This window comes from Saccostrea echinata, unplaced genomic scaffold, assembly GCF_033153115.1.
Source record: "Saccostrea echinata isolate AGI-Se365-2 ecotype Australia unplaced genomic scaffold, CSIRO_AGI_Sech_v1 ptg000028l, whole genome shotgun sequence".
Taxonomy (NCBI): domain Eukaryota; kingdom Metazoa; phylum Mollusca; class Bivalvia; order Ostreida; family Ostreidae; genus Saccostrea; species Saccostrea echinata.
Window position 1 is genome coordinate 11,616,702 of NW_026889777.1, and position 20,776 is coordinate 11,637,477.

General features: G+C 31.9%; 2 protein-coding genes and 1 long non-coding RNA gene across 3 annotated transcripts in view; all 3 read left to right on the forward strand.

Annotated features, from left to right (window-relative positions):
- LOC133194121 (uncharacterized) overlaps positions 1-20,776 on the forward strand; it is a 98,723-nt gene that overhangs the window by 37,872 nt on the left and 40,075 nt on the right. The window lies entirely within an intron of this gene.
- LOC133193872 (ficolin-2-like) lies at positions 1,633-9,826 on the forward strand. Its single transcript, XM_061329788.1, has 6 exons — positions 1,633-1,737; positions 1,911-1,929; positions 3,343-3,425; positions 3,785-3,881; positions 8,479-8,643; positions 9,588-9,826. The coding sequence occupies exons 1-6, from the start codon at positions 1,633-1,635 to the stop codon at positions 9,824-9,826; spliced, it is 708 nt and encodes a 235-aa protein (XP_061185772.1).
- LOC133193873 (ficolin-2-like) lies at positions 11,895-17,907 on the forward strand. The gene is made up of 6 exons (XM_061329789.1): positions 11,895-12,215; positions 12,337-12,355; positions 12,818-12,900; positions 14,686-14,782; positions 16,971-17,135; positions 17,669-17,907. Exons 1-6 carry the CDS (start codon positions 11,895-11,897, stop codon positions 17,905-17,907), a joined length of 924 nt encoding a protein of 307 aa, XP_061185773.1.

A 20,776-nucleotide genomic window follows, 5' to 3' on the forward strand; every position in this document is an offset into this window, starting at 1 on the left:
GTATTTTTTGTCCTGATATTTTGTTTTCATTGTCAAGTGCTAAGTTGACGTTTTGTCATGTTTGTCTTTACTGTCGGATTGCTTTAATATTTTATAATTGTATTGGTTTTCATATTTATATTATATCACTTTCTTTACAGTCAAATAAAATTTATTGTATAGTTTAAAGTTTTTGTTTTTCTCCATTTCTATAATTTGTTAGAAAGGTTAATTAAGAAATGCTTCTACGAGTATTGACATCGGAATATAATAATGAAACATGATTCAAACAGCAATGATCTTCATATGAACGATAGAAGACCTACAATTAGCTGAATTAGTCATATAGAACTAAATTATATAAACCTCATGTGATGAAATTTGTTCATAATTCCATTATGACATAAAAACCCTGACAGAGACATTTTGGAATGCTCTTCGGTCCAGCAAGTTGCTTTGAATTTTTTAAAAAAAAAAAAAAAAAAAAAAAAAAAAAAGATCTCGTTTTAAAGTAGATCTTCAATAAGGCTACTTTTCTCCACTATGAAAAATCGATGTATGTCTTGGGTCTTCAGTATTGTAATTTTTTTTTCTTTCTTTTACCATTTGACAGACAAATTTATAAAGGGTTTCTCTAAATGCGCTTTGAAGAGTTTTTACAATTTGACTTTTATGCCAGGGAAAAGGTATTCAGCAATCACAGTGTCTACTGAGGGAGGTAAAAACAAAAGCATTCGGAATCTCTGGAGTCGCTACGAAAATCAATTTCATTTCAAACATCACGACCACAATGAGTAATAGAGGTAATGTAATAGAAAATGTTAAGTTTTCAAATTAATGTCATATTCATTCAAGTCACATTGTGTACAAATTCTTGAAAATATGAAAAGTAATCATATTACCTTGATTATGTTTTATACATTATTTTGATTTTAATTCCTGTATCCGCTAGCTGTATCTTAATGATTCGAAATCTTATTGTGAAAATGTAAATGTCAAAATCTCACTAAAGGCCGCGGACTTATTGTTAAAGATCCACGGTTGTTGGGTGAAAAGACGCGGTAATAGAAATTGAACAGCATTATTTCCAATAATTAATTTAAAAATATGCAGATTTTAGACATTCCATGTATAAGAATTTTGAAAAGGTTCTTCCGATTGACAACTTTGCAAACACCATATATCTGCCAACCAGAAGACATGTCGATATATATATATATTTTGGACAATAATATCTGTTGATTATACACGCGATTTGAAATCTTAAAATTGAATGCAGATTACATTTTTAAGTGAAACTAAAAACTGACAGATACCATAAGGATGGAAATACGCAGTTATTTTTGTTAATTTAACGTAGACATATGTTTATAGGAACGAGTTGTCAGTCCCTCATTCAGTTAATTCTGCAATTCAATTTTTTTGACGAAAATGAAATCTATTTCCAAATGTATGATACTTCTTCTATACCAAATTTTTCCCGTCGTTTTATCTCATGTCTTCGTCAGGAAGATAGGCCTTTCCCTCGTTCAGTCAGGGGAAATGTCTTCTACGTCGTGCATTTTGGAGGAATTTCCGTTTTTAATAAACACCTCGGCATCCCCACGAATAAAATGTGGGGTTGAGTGTAGTGCGAACCCACGGTGTGTTGGAATGGAGATCGCTGGAACGACGAAAAAGGTCTGCAGAATTCTGTCAGGGTTTTCTGCCTTGATTCCACCTCGATCGTCCACTGGAATAATTTCTCGGTATCAAAAGGTAAAAAAAAAAATCTTAAATCAAAGTTATAAACATGAAATAAATTTTAAAAAATTGATTCTTTATATTGTTACAATATCCTTCTAGAATAGCTTTTTAAAAAAAAAATTGTTGGTGTCGAATCATGATTTTGTTTTCAATCTATTTCATGCATGAATATTTGTATATTTCAGTTAGGAGGGAATGCGATGGGTAAGAATTTTATAATGATTATTATCAAAAAATATTTTATAGATTTTGTTAATAAGGTCATTGGTAAAATTTTATAAATCTATTAAGGATATCCAATCCTCAGCCAGGAAGGATGACTCTTAAATTTATTATTTTATTTAAAAAGTCTCAAAATGAAGCTTGAAATTGAGGTCTTTTCGTGCAACAATTTTCATTTTATGCATCTTCATATGATTCAAGGTTCTTTGAAGTCTTAGAAACGGTCTTGTAAAAAGTTGACATTTGTACCCAACAAAAGAAAAAAATGAATTCATTTTTAGAGAAATTGAATTTCCTTTAGTCTAGCATTAGTTACGACTGCTTATTAGCATGGTATGAAATTAGATGTGATATGTGATGTCTACCAATGATAGCACAAGCTTTTTACACTAGGTATTATACCACAATTGAAGTAAAAAGAGGAACCAAAGTACTGTATAAGCATAAAAAAGATGCAATTTTCTTCGAATACCTGGATACCTAAATTTTTCTATCCTAAATTATATTTGCTGATCAATTTTCAATTAGAAAATGCATAGCTAGTGTTTTTATTCGCATTTCCTGAAAATATATTTGAGATTTGATAATTTTCCGTATATAATATGATTAACTATAATGATGAACTTTGAAGAAATTTCATGGGTAAATTAACGTTATTATGTGAAATCAGAGACATTTTTGTGAGCATTTTCAATTACTGAAAAGCTGATTTTCAGAACCTGAGGATCGGACTACCTTAAATGAAAAACCAAAAAATGTTGAAAATTGCTAAATCTGTATGTGCCATATGCATATAGATGCAATATTAGGATTGAATGTCTACAAAGTTACATGTAATTAACGTGTTTATATGTACATCAACATGAAACCTGAATATAACCATTATATTAATGTTTTAAATTATTAATTCACAGAATTTAATACGAGCTATAGTTAAGGAGAACCTGTCATCTTTTGATGGACGATAGTTATAAAATATTGTTTTTCAGTTGTAATTCTATCATTATGTAAATTGGATTATGTATGTAAATTGAAAGAATTTCAATTGCATCTATCGTTATATATCAACTAGAATATTTTTTAATCGATATTTGTCAATTCACTATTTTTTCATATTTAAATGAATTATAATATTTTGTATTTTATATTTATGTTAATTTGAATATTTTCTCTATTTCATATTTATTTTAAATTGAATATTTTTTTATTTCATATGTGTGTTAATTGGAATATTTTCCATTTCATATATGTGTGTTAATTGGGATATTTTTTATTCCATAGGTATGTTAATTAGAATATTTTCTCATATTATTTTTAAGGCAAAGGCTACCTCTACACAGTACCTTTGTTAATCAGAATATTGTCTCATATACTGTCTTATGAATAATCTTTCAGGCAAAGACTTTTTTTGCACCGTTCCGTTAACGAATGTTCAAAATGTATCCACAATGTGCCACAAAGATACCTACACTTGGGTGGTAAGATTATTGTTTTTGTTTCGTTTTTGTTTTGTTTTTTTTTGTTTGTTTGTTTGTTTGTTTTTTGTTTTTTGTTTTTTTTTTTTTTTTTGTTTTTGTTTTTTTTTTTTTACATGTATTTGCATTAAATGAGGAAAGCAATCGTCAAACATACAACAAATTTCATAGAATTATTTTTGCTTACCCGTTTATTTTTCTTATGTTCACTGCGGCTTTATATTCGCCTTCACTACTCTCTCTCTCTCTCTTTTACACGACTTGCGATATTGATTTGAAAAATTACTTAAATTGTTTTATTTTATTTATTTATAAACTTACACACTAAGTCCAATAAATTTTTTGCATTTTGTCATCAATAGTTTATTCAGAGGAGGTTTGACGGGTCAGTCAACTTTAGTAGAAGCTGGAATGAGTATGAAAGTGGATTTGGTTTCATAGACTCGGAATTTTGGCTAGGTGAGTAAACTTACAGGATAGCATATGAGCAGATGTTTTATTTTACTGTATTTGAATAAGACAAAAGTCAACTAATTAATAGAACTTGTATTCACGAGAAGGTAGATTAATACATTGACAAAATCAGGAATTAAAAGAAAGCAAATGGTAAGACCCTAGCTGAAATATATCCCTATAAAATACGTACAAATAGTTATCTAACATAGTGCAAAGTTAAAATAAAAAAAAGGGTTAAGTTGAGAAAATTGAAGAGTTTGTCTGTGTTAAAACAGTATTTTTGATTGGTTGATTGTCCTTTGCAAAGCCATTTCATTTATATGAGAATTCACTGTCACCAGTGAAGGACTACTTTAGACCTTTACTCGGCACTCGGGGTCAGTGAGCAGTGAGGGCAATCGCAACTTCTCGGGCCTTTCCGACTAGCGGAAAAACAACCTCGAATGTATTACGTAGACGCCATGACAACCCCCCTTTTAACAAACTTTGAACTAAATCTGAGAAGACCTCTTATCTGTGGAGTATAAAGTTAAACTTTATTGAATGTAAAGATATTAGCTAAAATACACTATAGAAGGGACTTTAAACTCCGTCTATCCTATAGTTTAACAAATAGGAAGTTGTATAATTTTTTAACATCCGGTGATGTTAATACCGGATCTTTAGCGTGTCAACGCTTGCCATGACACGGGTCCTCGGTTTTTAAGGTGTATAATATAATGATCTGCTTACATATATATAATATTTATAGCTATATATAACCTAAAGATGGTCTTTATGTCTCCCAGTTAACTCGATAGACAAGAACTTGTACCTACTAAAAATTTCTAAATCGAGGAAGCTACCGACAAATACCGTAAAATCACATATTTTCGTGGGGTTCAATTTTCGTGGTTTTAAGAAAAAAATACTGGTTCGTAGGGACTTGATTTCTGAATTGCAAATTTTCTAATGTTGTCTACGGAATAGAATGTACCCCCATTATGGCTCATTTATGTTAGTGAAACCAAGGGTTCACTTAATAAAAGAATATCGGGGCATAGATTTCAAATTAACATTGGGGCCCAGCAGCTTCTATATAAGCACTTTAATTTACCTAATCATTCTATTTTGTCAATGAAAGTTATAATTTTAGAAAAGATTTACCATCATACTAATAGCCCATCACTGAGTACACCTTTCGATAGACAACGAGAAGAATACTGGATCAGAGAACTAGGCACGGCCTTTCCATAAGGTAGCAATGACAATGTCGATAGTGTTGGAAATCTTTCAAGCCCACAGTGTAGCAATGAGAATTTGATGGGACTTTTTAACAGTACACAGACGTAAGCGTAGTCATGGACATCGGTCATACAATAAACCTATTGTACACAATATCCTATGATTTACTACGATCTTATATAAATAAACAGTTAGGCCTTCATGACATTCGCATCAAACTTTACACTGTCCCTTTGAAAATTTTGAATAGTCTGTTTGTAAAAATCAAGGAAAGTCCATATTTGGATTCTTCGACACCAGAAAACAGGCTCGGATCTGTGATAATAGATATTGCAAATCATAGGTTCTTTAAACTGCCACGTTTCGCGGAAGATTCATTGATTGATTGATTGAATTTTGTTCCTGTTCTAGAATTTTTCACTCATTTATAGACGTCACCATATACCGGCGAAGGGCTTCAAATTTAGACCTTTACCCGGCACTTAGGGCCATTAAGCAGTGAGGGATCTTGATGGTGCCAATGTCTGCCGTGACACGGGGCCTCGTTTTTAAGGTCTCATCCAAAGGACCCGCAACTTTCATTTCAAAGTGCCGAGCGTTTGGCGAAAAAATAGTTGCTACCTATTTTTATCGACTTAGGTCAGTCGCGGCCATGATTTGAACACACGACCTTCAGATCACGGAGCGATCGCTCTACCGACTAAGCTACCGTGATGGTTCAGCGTTTTACGGAAGAAATTACCGCTCAAACAACCTGTTTGTACCTTAAACTTCAATATACCAACAACAGAATTGACGCAATTAAAACAAGCAATATTCTTAATCACAAAAAGGTCCAGTCTTGTACTCAACCATAGTTGGCCCACACCTTGTATTTCTTTCAAATATTCATCGACAATTGCTTCCAAACTTTTTAATTATAAAAAAAACTCTACAGTGCCTAGATATCGAGCATCTGTGAGACACAATCCTACAGCATGTTCATGTTCTTCTTCACCCTACAACTATAGTCCTGCTGGACAAGTCATTACTGGTGACGTAAAGATAGTAAATAATGAGGATCTTAAATCACTTATTATAAGAGGACCAAAGTTTAGGGAGCCCCGATCCTTCAACTGACTTCAAAATTTCATAAATATTGTGAATTCAGTAGAAGATTACGCCAGACAATGGGCTAAATAGGAAAAAGAAGACCTTGACACTTTGTCAGAATGGATTAAATGTATCAGATGGATGTTGAAATCGCGCATTAAGCGATTGAGGGGCCATATGAAAACCATATATCCTTCTGTCTTCGACAATGCAGAAATGAAACAAAAATAAGATAGGTTTACACGATCAGTATGTACTGGAACAGTTAACAACATTGTCTTTGTTTGTAAGGCTCATTATTTGAGTTGTATTTTAGAGGAACTAGGATTTAATTCTGGAAGTGGTTATCCAACTTATACCCATAGCTCCCTTTCTAAGGAGGAAATTCTTCAAAACTATGTCAGTTTTAAATATTTTTAATATTCCCAACAATCAAAATGAATTTAAATAACCATACCTATACTGGATCTCAAAATTCCATAAAAATCCACACAAAGATTTATAACAGGTTCCAGTAAATGTTCTACCAAGCCTCTTTCTTTACTCCTCACTAAAATATTTACAGCAGTATAGGAAAAACTTCATGAGTACTGTACAACAGTATATTTGAAAGTGATATAAACCAGATGTGGATACTTAAAAACTCCAAGGAACTTTTAGAAAATTTGAAATCACGAAATTTTAGCTAAATCGATAACATTAAAACTTACGACTTTTCAACACTTTATACAACCATTCCCCACAATAAATTAAAGTCCAGGCTTTTTGGCATCATAGATAGCTGCTTTTTCAATAAAAATAGAATTCGTAATTATAGTTATCTTGTAACTGGTTATTTGCAAAACTATTTTATTTAAAAAAAGCATTCTGACTGTACACACAAGTACTCTGAAATATTTAAAAGATGTTTGCTTAAATTTCTGATTGACAATATCTTTGTAGCTTTTGGAGATCAGGTCTTTCAACAATCTGTTGGAATTCCCATGGGTACCAATTGAGCCACCTTGTTAACAGACCTATTTTTGTATTCATATTAAGCAGAATTTATTCAAAAATTTCTACATGAGAAGACGAGAACACTTACTGTGACCTTCAACTCGACATTTAGATATATAGACGACGTATTATCAATTAACAATATATAGTTACTTCCATTCATTTGTCGACTCGGTATATCCCAGTGAGCTTCCAATGAAGGATACCACATAGTCTGACATATCTGTTTCATATTTGGATATTTTACTAGAAAAAGACTTTAATGGTAACCTAACAATAAAGCTTTATGATAAACGTGATGACTTCAAATATTTCAATCGTCAAATTCCCTTACTTATGCAGCAGTATATACTTATCACCTGCATATGGAGTTTTTGTCTCCCAGTTGATTCGATACGCAAGAGCATGCTCTACGTATAAACAATTTCTAAAACGAAACAAGCTATTGACAAACAAGTTGATGAAACAAGAATACCAACAGTCTCGTTTGAAGTCAGCATTTTGCAAGTTTTATGGCCAGTACAATGAACTTGTCAGCAAATACAGCCTATCATTAAGTCAAATGCTGACTGACGTTTTTCATACTAATTGTTAAGCCATCATTTACACACTGAATTGTCTACGGATTTTTCTGTTTCTCCCGATCATGAAAAGGAGCACACAGCGGGTGTGACCGGTCGGCATGGGATGGTCACTCCTCCATGGCACCTGATCCCACTTCTGATGTTTTTGGAGGCCAGTTGTTGCACTGCTCCCTATTTGTATTGTTTGGACTTTTGAGCTTGAATGCTGTCTATTATCTCCATCTTTCACGAAGAACTGTTGAGTAGTTGTACCTATGAAATTTTACATTTCGTGGTAGACATGAATTCGTGGGTCTCTTCATACCTTGAAATCAGCGAAAATATACCCCCACGAAAATTAGTGATTTCACAGTAAGTTGATGATAAAAGGGCATAGACGACCCCAAGTTTAAAGTCAACATTTCACAAAGTTTTTGATCGAAACAGTAACCTTTTTTTCAAACACAACCTGTCGTTAATTCGACTGTTGACTAACGTTTTTCCCCAAAATAAATTGTTGGGCCATTCTTTCCATACTGAATTGTCTACTGATTATCCTGTTGACTCGATAAAGACACAGAGCTCACAGCGGGTTTGGAAGGTGGACAGGGGATACTACCACCTACATAGCATAGATTCAAATAGGGCAAACATTATGGTATAATGTAGTTCACCAAAACCCCGAAAGAAATAAACATAAGACATCATTTTATTTCATGTTTTAGGCAATTCTCGTATTCATGAGTTAACCAATGAGGGGTATAATTATCTAAGAATAGAAATAATGGACCACGACTGTATTTGGAAATATGCAGAATATGCAAACTTCAAAATAGAAGGCAGTGTAGGGAAATATAGACTACACACTTCTGGATATTCTGGAAATGCAGGTATGATCTATCTTTTTCTCTCACCATAAGAAAGTTTTCGTCTTAAAAGCTTTCCCGGTAGGTTAACTATATAGAGAGCCTCCTTTGAAAAGTTTTATATAAGAATGTACAGGACTTATCCTTGAGAATCTGAGAATCTAAAGATTCTTAAGAAAATATTGAAGAGAAGAGCTAAAAGAGAATGCTAAAAAAATTGTAATAATTAAAAAAAATTCAAGTAATGAATAATTAAAAGAAAAAAAAAATTTCAAACATTCGACACTTTGGAGAGAATTGAAAAATGGAAGTACAAAGTTTTATGCGGAAATGTATCGGACAAAATTTTTAAATTTTTTTTTCAAGAACTATAAAGGCTATACATTCTCTGGAAATATTATAGATCTCAACTTGACGCAGTCGAAACAAAACTGACGTTATTTTTTTTTTTTTAAAAAAGGCCGCTTCTCTAATTTCAAAGAGAAAATATTATGGGAAGTGGTTTCCGTAATAAATGATTTCTAATATCGACAGCCATATTGCCGGCAATTAATTCTCATCTACTGGACATAGAAATTTAGCCGGCAGTCAGGTGTTGAGTTTAAAACCAATGAATATGCGACATTTCAATCAGAAGGAAAGTACATGTAATATATCATATTTTTAATGAAATTATTAATTCAAAAGTATTCATGAAAGCAAGGCTTTAAATTATCAAATTATGACAGAAAAAAAAAATCTTGCTATCAGTGGCTATTCAATTAAGTAAATTTTAGTCATTGTTACCGGGGGCATACTGAAGGCATTCAAGATTTGCAAAGAAGAAAGATGGAGAAAAAGTAGAAAATATGACTGAAAGAACTAGTGACAACCAGCTAACCGATATGGCCCTATGACCCATAAGCCTCTTCTTAAATTTGTAAAAATTCTGTGTTATCTACAGAGATGAAGTTATTTTAATTTTGCAGGCAATAGTCTTGAATATCATGACGGAATGGACTTTAGTACGTATGATAAGGATAATGATCTTTGGCAGTATAACTGTGGACTGGCAAGAAGAGGTGGGTGGTGGTACCGTTCTTGTCATAAATCAAACCTGAATGGAGAGTACGGAAACACGGATTATTCCAATGGAATCAACTGGTACTGCTGGAAGGGATTCTACTACTCTATGAAGGAAGTGAGAATGATGCTGCGGAAACCTTGAGAAACAGAATATAGTTTATTAACTCTTTAAAGTTATATTTTTGAAGCCTTGATTTTTTTTTTTTTAAGAATTGACGAGGCGAATACTTTCTATTTACATATCTCGGTGTTGTTTTGAGATGTATCCACAGTATTTGTATTTTTAAATACTTTTCACATTTGAAGAAACAGTTTTGTCTCTTTCTAGAAACCAACTGAGTTAAAGAGGAATAGATTATCAGTAAATGATAATTTTTCACGTTTTATGAAAAATGCTTTTGCAGTCTGATAACAAGTGTATAAACTTGAGGGTCAATAAATTTTGTAAAGTGTTAGCGTATTATGAAAATTTGTTCGTACAAACCGTTGCAGTTACAAGAATACATCTTTCAAAAAATAATAATTCAATGCTTATATTTATATTTTTAACATTCTGCCTCGTCTACAAATGTAATTTATATTTCAAAATCCGTTTATTATCCTTCGAATAATTTACAATTAATGGAAGAGCCATTGCAACAGCTAATACTGTTAAACTGTTCCATTTGAGCGTGAACAAACGCTGTAATTTGCACTTGCACGGCGTCAAACGTTTCTTCAAGTGACGTCAAACAAGAAATAATATCTTAAACTTTTAAACTCCCAGTCTGTGTTCAGGTATTTTGAATGCCATAGATTTCCTCATACTTTATCAGCAAAATACTTGTGGAATGTAAATGTGATCCTGTAGCAAAATGTTAAGAAGGAATTAAACTTAAGGTAGATCCTACTCAAAATGACGTCATCTTTTGTAGTACTTTTTACACTGCATTGAAAATATATATAAATCATTAGAAGACAATATTATAATTATTGTAGATCTTAACTTGTTTTTTGATGATATTGTATTAGTAGCGGCTCCATGTGTATTTCATTGCATGTTAAAAAGGTCTTGATATCAACTACATTTACATTACAAAATTTTGTATTTATATATACATTGTAGCATATACATGTAATGTTCAACAGTAATTTCAAAGTATAACATATTTCGATTTAGAAATAAAGATTTCTTTTGTTTTTCAATAAATAAAGCAATTTTGGTATTTTCTGAAGAAATATGTTTCAATGACATGTTTTTAAGGAGAAGATGATAGATCAATGTGTAAACATACATGTATATATTCCAGAAGCTATAGAAAGAAAAAAACAACGATCTGTTAAGTACTATATTCTTATAACCTTTTTGACAGCAGATTTAAATCTGATATTTTCAATTAGAAAATTATTGTAGGAAGAAACTTCTTACAGTATTACTGAGGTAATAATTAAGTGTCCTGTACAAGTCTCAAGAAATTCAGCAATGTTTACGATTTAAGACCAGTACATGAAACTATAAGTCCAAGTATTCTTAGAATATTCCAAAGCTTATGCAAAGCTCAGTCACACCACCACATAGCATAAAATAAATATTCTCGTCAGCATTTTGAACCACACACACACACACACACACACACACACACACACACACACAGAGAGAGAGAGAGAGAGAGAGAGAGAGAGAGAGAGCATGTATACCACAACACAGTGAATAGTACTAAAATTTATGGGGAGTGGAATCAAAGATAGACAAAAATTAGAAGAGTGTAATCTAAAGTTATTTATTTTTTAAGTTTCTATCTTATTAGGGATCATCTCAAAATGAAAATTAAAAATCTGCTCCTGATCCTCGATCACAAATTGTGCAGACGCTAATGATTGACAACTAAATGGACAAAAGTGGATATTTTGTTCTTGATTATTATTTATAAAAAAAAAATAAGGTATTAAACAGATAAAAAGAGTTATAGTTCATTTTCATTAACATGTATATTGAACTCTTTTGACTCCTGCGGTTATCCAATTTACGAGTTGATGTTTTGGATGTAAATGTATCGACCCGTTAATTTATTTTTAGAGAATTGCTTTTAAGTAAAGTCAATATAGAGTGTCTGTAAATTATAAGTATTGATATTCAGCTAATACATTGTGTACAAGGTTAATTATAAAGTAAATTTTTCGAAACATATCTGTTAAAAACACTAATTCTGAGAAAGTTTTCCATAGAAAACATGCACTATTCACAGGACCTCATTATTCTTGCTATTTGCCTTGTTTCTCCGATGGTTTTATCAGAATTAACAGATGGTATCTTTTCCTTAACACAATATGGAGAGATAGCATCAAATTCTTGTACTTTTAAAGAATTTTCGCTTGACAGTAGCACGGAATCTCCAGAAATACGATGTGGGATTGTCTGCGCTGCAGACCCTCATTGTGTTGGTATGGATATCTTAGAACTCGGAACTATCGCCTGCAGATTGTTACATGGTTTTCCCGCTTTTCTTCCTCTTCTCCCCACGTCATCAGTAAAATACGCACGTTTTCAGAAGGTATAATATTATCAAGAATTACATCAAGAAATTAATTCAATGTGTGATACTTGTGAAAACATCATTATATGTTTTCTCGGAATTGTGAATTCTTTGATAAAAATTGAGTTTTTCTTTGCAGTCAGAAGGAATCAGTATAGGTAAGAAAATCCAAATTCTTATTTCTAGCTCTATTTCAAAGAAAAACCATTTAAAAATTTTGTTTTAGAATTTAATTTAAAAAAATGTATAGAAATTATATATATATATATATATATATATATATATATATATATATATATATATATATATATATATATATATATATATATATATATATATATATATAGATAGATAGATAGATAGATATAAATATATAAATAAATAAATAAATATATATATATATATATATATATATATATATATATATATATATATATATATATATATATATATATATATATATATATATATATATAATTATTATTATTATTAAGCACACAAAGTTATGCATTTACTGATTGATCATTTAAATTAAAAAAAATAAGGTCAATAATGAAATAACGCCATTGGTGTCTAACAATATTACAAAATACACACATATTAAACTTAATTTTTTTAAGGCAAAGACTATTACTGTGATATTCAGCTGACGAACGGACGGGAAATATCAACCATTTGTCACGAGGATACTTATACCTGGATGGTAATTTATACTTTAACTTATCAATCCACGTTTTCCAAGTTTTTTTTTTATCTCTGTTAAGCGTACACATATCATTCAAGAACATACCTACAATACCTTATCGCAAAAATCACATCAGCAGGAAAAAACACTTTAAAGTAATAAAAATGTCATCATATGATTTGATATTATGATTATTCAACATTCTTTTTTTAATGGTATACGTACGAAGAAATATTCCATTTGAAAATCAAGGTACATGTAGTAAATGCTAAACTCATACCCAATTTAACAGATTCTCGACAAATATACAAAAAAGACATATCAAAAATTTTCAACCAAAATAATCCAATTTTAGACTATGATTTATTGTTTTTCTTAAACTGATAAGCCAATATAATCTCGAACGCTAAATGGCTTAAATAGGATACCTTGTATGGATAAAAATAGGATGAAATATGTGGAGATAACGAACAGCACCCGAGCCCAAAAGTCCATTAAACATTACAAAATAAGAGCAGAGCAAACACGAACCTCTAAAACTTCAAAGGTGGGACCAGGTGCCATGGAGGAGCGAGCATCCCCCGCCGCCCGGTCACACCGCCGTGTACTCCTTGCCATGATCGGGAAATAACTTAAAAATCCGTCGACAATTCAGTGTGTAAATAATGGCCTAAAAAATAGTATAAAAAAGTCAGTCAGCATTTGACTTAATGATAGATTGTATTTGCTGACGAGGTCATTGTATTCACCATAGAACTTACAAAATGATGACTTTAAACGAGACTGTTGATATTCTTGTTTCATCAACTTGTTTGTCAATAACTTACCTCGTTGTAGGAATTGTTCATACGTAGAGCATGCTCTGGCGTATCGAATCAACTGAGAGATAAAAACCCCGATTGCAGGTGATAAGGGTATATTGCTGCATAAGAAAGGGAAGTTGACGATTGAAAAGTTAAAGTCATCACGTTTATCATAAAGCTTTGTTGTTAGATTACCATTAAAGTCTTTTTCTAATAAAATATCCGAATATGAAACAGATGTGTCAGACTATGTGGCATCTTTTATCTCAAGCTCACCGGGATATATCGTGTCGACATAAGAATGGAAATAACCATGATTGTTAATTGACAATACGTCGTCGATATATCTAAATGTCGAGTTGAAGGCCACAGCAAGTGTTTTCTTCTTTTCAAGTAAAAGATTTTGAACAAATTCTGCTTCATATGAATACAAAGACAGGTCTGCTAATAACGGGGCGCAATTTGTACCCATGGGAATTCCAATAGATTGTTGGAAGACCTGGTCTCCAAAAACTACATAGATATTGTCAATCACAAACTCAAGCATCTTTTAAATGTCAACTTCAGAGTACTTGTGTGTCCAATCAGAGTATTTTTTAACAAAAATAATTTTGTAAATGACGAATGAAAAGGTAAGTAAATTACAAGTTCCATTTTTATTGAAAAAGCAGCTGTCTATGATGTCAGAAAGTCTGGACTTTAATTTATCGTGGGGAATAGTTGTATATAAAGTTGAAAAGTCGTAAGTTTTTATGTTGTTGATTTTGGTAAAATTTTGTGATTTTAAATGTTCCAAAAGTTCCTTGGAATTTTTTAGTATCCACATCTGATTTACACAGTGGATAATAGATTGCAAAATTAAGCCAAGAAAGATCCTCGTGAGATGTATTTTCACAACATATCAATGTATACAAAATTCATGTTGTATTAAACAAAGTTTGAATATTTTTAATTCACTAGTATGTATCATTATATTGCAAGAATTTTTTTTATCTTCTAGCTGTTCCAAAGAAGAATGGATGGATCAGTTAATTTCTGGAGAAATTGGACAGAGTATGAAAATGGATTTGGCTCTAAAGAATCAGAATTTTGGTTAGGTAAACGTCCCCCTTTGATTTTATGAATGAAACGATTCTTGGAAAAGGCAGGTTGATGGAGGCTGAACCTACATCTAGTCATGACGCCAAGTCTTTGCATTTAATCTACAATGATGATTACTTTTGTTTCCGTTAACACTTAGGAATTTTTTTAGTTTTGTGAGTGCTATTGGTTTATAAATCACGCATGTGTCACGTAGTCATATTTCTTAAAGCGGACAAGTGCTTCAAAAAATATGCTTACATGCAAGTCTTTCAAATACACACCAATTACATTCACAAACTAAAATTTAATGATTTCATATATATATATATATATATATATATATATATATATATATATATATATATATATATATATATATATATATATATATATATATATATATATATATATATATTCCACATGGATTTTATCTATAAAGTGTGTGGATAGGTACAGTATTCAAAATACCATAACTTGGACAGGGAGTTGAAAAGGTTACTAAGTATGATTCTTAATTATTTCGACGTCAGAGACGTTGAACGCTGTAAAGATACAACAACATGAGCGAAAAAATTTTAATTAATATTTTTTGAAAGATGTAGTTTCATAACGTGCTAACATGCGTTAATCAATTTGTTTGCACACACCGTTGCAGTTATGAGACTACATCTTTTAAAAAAATTATAATTCAGTGCTAACATTGTGACGTCACAATGTATATTTTTACGCGTGACTATACACGAAAATGGTATTTAAATCAATTTCATGGTTAGTTTAGTAAATAAAACCCACAGCAAATGTAAATATTTCGACATGATAATAACACAATATTGTTTTACTGGTATTTTAATTAAAGTGATATTAGAGAGGAAGAGAAAACGGGATACTATTATTTTATGGTCAGAAATCAATTTTGATAAATGGAATACGCACCTGCATATTTACCACTGTTCTACATGGCGTATTTAAACATTTTCTGTCTACTTTGAAAGTCTGTTGAGCGAAACATTTTTGTTGTTTAATGAGCAATAATTATTATTGTTCTAATGTAATTGTTAAAAATGTTCAGTAAGTTATCAGAAAATCACATCAGGGTAAAGTACAGTTGTGACTTTGTGATAAAGTTTTGAGAAAATAAAATTTATATATTGTATTTATTTTTTTCAGAATATACACTGAAATAAATCTTGGCCTATAAATTGTGTGGGAGTTTAATTTACAATCAATAAAAATGAAAGTAGTTTCCATTAATCGTCACCTTCGATAATCATTAAGTGTTTCCAAAACCAAGTGTTTCTGATACGCTCCCAAGCTAAGCATATCGTATCATTTCAAGAATCATTAAGTCACATGATTTAGACGCCATGGGTTGTATAATTAATTAAAATAATTTAATGGTTTTACAATAGGCATGGATCTAGAGCGATTATTTGAAAGGATCAATTCTTCAATTTTATTCTGCTGTGGCTATAGGCCAAATTAGATATTCTTACCAAAAGTGAACATTTATTTCCCTGGAATATAAAAGTCCAAATCCAAATGAAGACATTGTCTGTAAATACAGCTGTGCAAAACAATCGTTGATTTATTCTTAAAAAAGAAAGAAAATCAGAAATTTTGTAGAACGATAGGCCAAGGATTTGTTAAATATGGAAATAACGAACAGTATTCTAGCTTAAAGTCCATTTTAACAATACAAATCATGAGCAGAGCAAACACGGTCCTCCAAAAACATCACAGTTCGTATCAGGTGCTGTGGAGGAGTGAGCATCCCCTGCCAACTGGTCATACCCGCCTTATGCTCCTTGTCATGATCAGGAAAAACGAAATTCAGTTTGTAAATAATGGCCTAACAATTAGTATGAAAAACGTCAGTCAGCATTTGACTAATGATAGGTTGTATATGCTGACAAGGTCGTTTTCAACCATCAAACGTGCTAAATGATGACTTCAGACGAGACTTTTGATATCCTTTATGTCATCAACTTGTTTGTCAATAACTTGCTTCGTTTTAGAAATAGTTCATATGTAGAGCATGCGCTTGCGTATCAAATCAACTGGGAGATAAACACCCCATATAAAAGGTGATAAAGGTATATTGCTACATAAGATAGGGAAGTTGAAGAGTATCAAAAACGCTTGGCTCGCGAAAATTATATATATTTCAATCAGTATTCTTTTTTCCTTTTGATATGCAAACAGGCAACAGAGAAATTGCAGAGCTAACCAGCATGGGATACAGTTATCTCAGGATAGAAATGATGGACCACGATTGTACATGGAAATACGCAGAGTATAATACCTTCACTGTAGAAAACGAACAGAAAAAATACAGAATGCATGTGTCCGGATATAATGGAACAGCAGGTATGCTTCATTTTTTTTTTATCTTATTACAATATCATGCATAATTCATAAATTTATAAAGGTGGATTTTTTAAAAATGTTTTTTTTTTTGCACATTTAAAATCATTTCAACCTCTGTTGACGACATATTTACTTTATAAACTACTTTATATAAATTGTATATTTATATCTCACAGTAATTATATATAAACAATACATAAATGAAATCACGCAGAGGTCTCTATCATGAACAAAGGATATACCGTTCACGCATTGTTTTTGTCTCTACTTGAACTAACCATTAAAAGTTAATGTAATGTTTAAATACATGTATTACTAAAATATATTCTCTTCTTATGGGATTGTACGAGAAGTAATATTATAATAATAAGAGAGTTCAAGTTTTCTTTTCTTTCTGGAAGCGGCTCCTCCGAGACATACAGACAGATAGACGACGGACAAATCCCTAGGCATCTGACATGCTACGCAGCAAATAAGTCAACCCCAAAACATATTATCTACAGCACATTGTTTTGGTCATTTTTTTTTAACAGGAGACAGTTTTGCGTATCATAACGGCATGTACTTCAGTACCTTTGATAACGATAATGATATGTCTGGCTCCAACTGTGGTCAGATAAGACACGGAAGCTGGTGGTATCGCTCCTGTCACAAATCAAACCTGAATGGAGAGTACGGAAACACTGATTATTCCAATGGAATCAACTGGTACTACTGGAAGGGTTTCTACTACTCTATAAAGGAAGTGAGAATGATGCTGCGGAAACCTTGAGTTGAAGAATAGAGAAGGTTAATGTATCTAGATCACACAAGTGACGCTTTGAAATATATTGTTTCTTTTTTGTCTTTGTAATTGCATCCATGAATTTATCCATCAATTTGTAATATGCAGAGAGAGAGAGAGAGAGAGAGAGAGAGAGAGAGAGAGAGGTTATTGCCATCTTAACAATCATACCTACCATTAACCTAAATATCCGTATGTGATTCTCCAAGATACATGGACGGTACTCCGACTCTTCTGAATGGTCAACGTAAAGTTTTTGGTCACATCAATTGAATTAGACTGAAGAAGGAATTGTGCATTTAGTGATATGTTAAAGGTTTCTGCAATCTTTTGACTTCTTGCATTATCTACATTAGTTCTTCAAACATGTACATTTTTGTTTCCTTTCTGAAAAGCAGACACTTTGCAAGAAAAAATGCAAAAACATTTTAAAAGAGTTGGCTCAGAAATATCTCAATCTCAAAAAAAAAAAAAAAAAAAAAAAAAAAAAAAAAAAAAAATCAACCAAGGACACAAATTCTTTAAATCTTAATGATTCTTACTAGAGAACAGAGATAATTGATAACTGATTTTTCTTTTTCAGTTTGAACAGATATAAATCATAGATTATAGTTATTAAACATGTTGAATGGTTTCTGATAGATTACAATCCAACATCAGTTGAAACAAAAGAAGCTAACAATTTTAACCCTGACCAACTTTACAAAGTTCTTAAAATGCATGAGTACAAGAAGATATTTTTTTTTCATCGGCTAGTCATTGTATTCTATTAATATCTATATATGAATCAGATATAATCAAATCAACTGGGAGACACAAACTCCATATGCAGGTAATAATGGTATATTACTACACAAATAAGGGTAGTTGATGATAGAAAATTTGACGTCATCACGTTTATCATATTTTTGTTAAGTTGCTATAAACGTCTTTTTCTAGTAAATTTGTATGAATGAAATATGCGGAGATAACGAACAGTATTCTAGCTCAAGTCCATTAAACATTGCAAACAGAGCAAACTGGGACCTCTAAGACATCAGAGATGGGATCAGGTGCCATGGAGGAGTGAGCATCCCCTGCCGACCGGTCACATCCGCCGTGTGCTCTTTGTCATGATCGGGAAATAACAGAAAAATCCGTCGACAATTCAGTGTGTAAATAATGGCCTAATAATTAGTATGAAAAACGTCAGTCAGCATTTGACTCAATGATAAATTGTATTTGTTATATCGACCATAGAACTTACGAAATGATGACTTTAAACGATACTGCTCATATTCTTGTTTCATCAACGTGTTTGTCAATAACTTACCTCATTTTAGAAATTGTTCATACTTAGAGAATGCTCTTGTGTATCGAAGCAACTGAGAGATATAAACCCCGTATGCAGGTGAATATGAAACAGATATGTCACACTTTGTGGTAATTTTATTTCGAGTTCAGAGAGATGAATTCAGTTAATGCAGGGATGAAAATGGATTTTTTGTTAAAGATAAAACGTCGTCGATATACATAAATGTAGAATTAAGGCCACAACAAGAGGCTTCTACATTTCATGTAGAAGTTTTTGAATGAATTCTGCGTCATATAAATACAAAAGTAGGTCTGCTAATAATTTGCTAAAAGAAACCTATTGAAAGCAAATTATTTATCTCATTTATATATAATATATCAAAAGTGGTTTATCACAAATGTAAGATCACAATTTTTAAAACAGCCGTCATCGTCTTTGTGAAAAAATGATTCTTGGTTATCACTAGAACACCTTTTTAATGACTGATGCCATGACCAAGCAGACTGCCAAAGAGAATGGAAATGTTCTGATTCCATGATCACGTGATCATATAAAATATTAGGTATATTAGGGTTATTTTCTTCTAACAGTAGCCTGTCGATCACGGATTGGTAAAGATTCGGAGACAGACGGAAAACGAATTCTTCATTTTCTCTGAGCTTATTTCTACGTATTCGTTGAAGTAACTCTTTTACGCTGCTATTTTCAATGAAGACTTTTAGGCCTTTTGGGCTTATTGTCAGGGAAGCAAGAATAGCCTCAGTGTAAATACTGATATGTAGAATAAAGCAATCTGTTGAAACTGGGTAGGCATAGCTTTTCATGTGACATTCCAAAAGAGTTTCTACATCTTTCCATCCCTTCACCTTGGCTACTGTATAAGAACAAATGTTTTCATAAATTACTTTACGTTCTTTAAATAGGTTGGCCGAAATCAATCCATCATTTAAAGCCATGAAAACTAAAACACAGAAAATGTCTCTATTTCTGGAATCCGATGAATTGCTCATTTCAATGAAAAGGACTTTTAACGATTCCATAAATCCATGGCACAATATATTTTCTTTCGATTTGAATAGCAGAGTATTGTTAGCTATTATCTGAAAAACTACTTGGAATCCTATGTTGTCGCGTTTTGCTACGTCAGATAAAGATTTGACAAGACCTTTAATGCTTTCTTTGTCCGATTTTGAAGGTTGGAAAGGTATAGAAACAAGGAAATCCTTTTTGCCATCTTCTTGGTTCAACTTGGTAATTTCAAATCCATTGTTAAGCAAATGGTTCATCAATATAACTATTTTTTCATCTTCATTCGAATACAAAACCTGAACAGTTTGTGAACTCGGGAACAATTTGCATGGATCTGAACAGACTTTGATACCTTTTAAAAATTTTGCCCAAGCACTGTCTGTTGCGGTGAGCACAATGTACAACATCTTATTAGAAACAAACTTGGTATACAGCCTTTCAAACACTTCAAAGGCCTTTAAACAATGGCTTCGAAGGTATCTACACGCCTCCAATACACCACACATATACAGAACTGTGATACAGGTAGAATCG

Excerpts from the sequence above, each read along its gene's own strand:
- LOC133193873 (XM_061329789.1), top strand. The coding sequence starts at position 11,895 with ATGCACTATTCACAGGACCTCATTATTCTTGCTATTTGCCTTGTTTCT. Across the intron at positions 12,901-14,685 it reads AGGATACTTATACCTGGATG|CTGTTCCAAAGAAGAATGGA; the intron begins GTAATTTATACT and ends TTTATCTTCTAG. Across the intron at positions 14,783-16,970 it reads AGAATCAGAATTTTGGTTAG|GCAACAGAGAAATTGCAGAG; the intron begins GTAAACGTCCCC and ends ATATGCAAACAG.
- LOC133193872 (XM_061329788.1), top strand. The coding sequence starts at position 1,633 with ATGGAGATCGCTGGAACGACGAAAAAGGTCTGCAGAATTCTGTCAGGG. Across the intron at positions 3,426-3,784 it reads AAGATACCTACACTTGGGTG|TTTATTCAGAGGAGGTTTGA; the intron begins GTAAGATTATTG and ends TGTCATCAATAG. Across the intron at positions 8,644-9,587 it reads TGGATATTCTGGAAATGCAG|GCAATAGTCTTGAATATCAT; the intron begins GTATGATCTATC and ends TTAATTTTGCAG.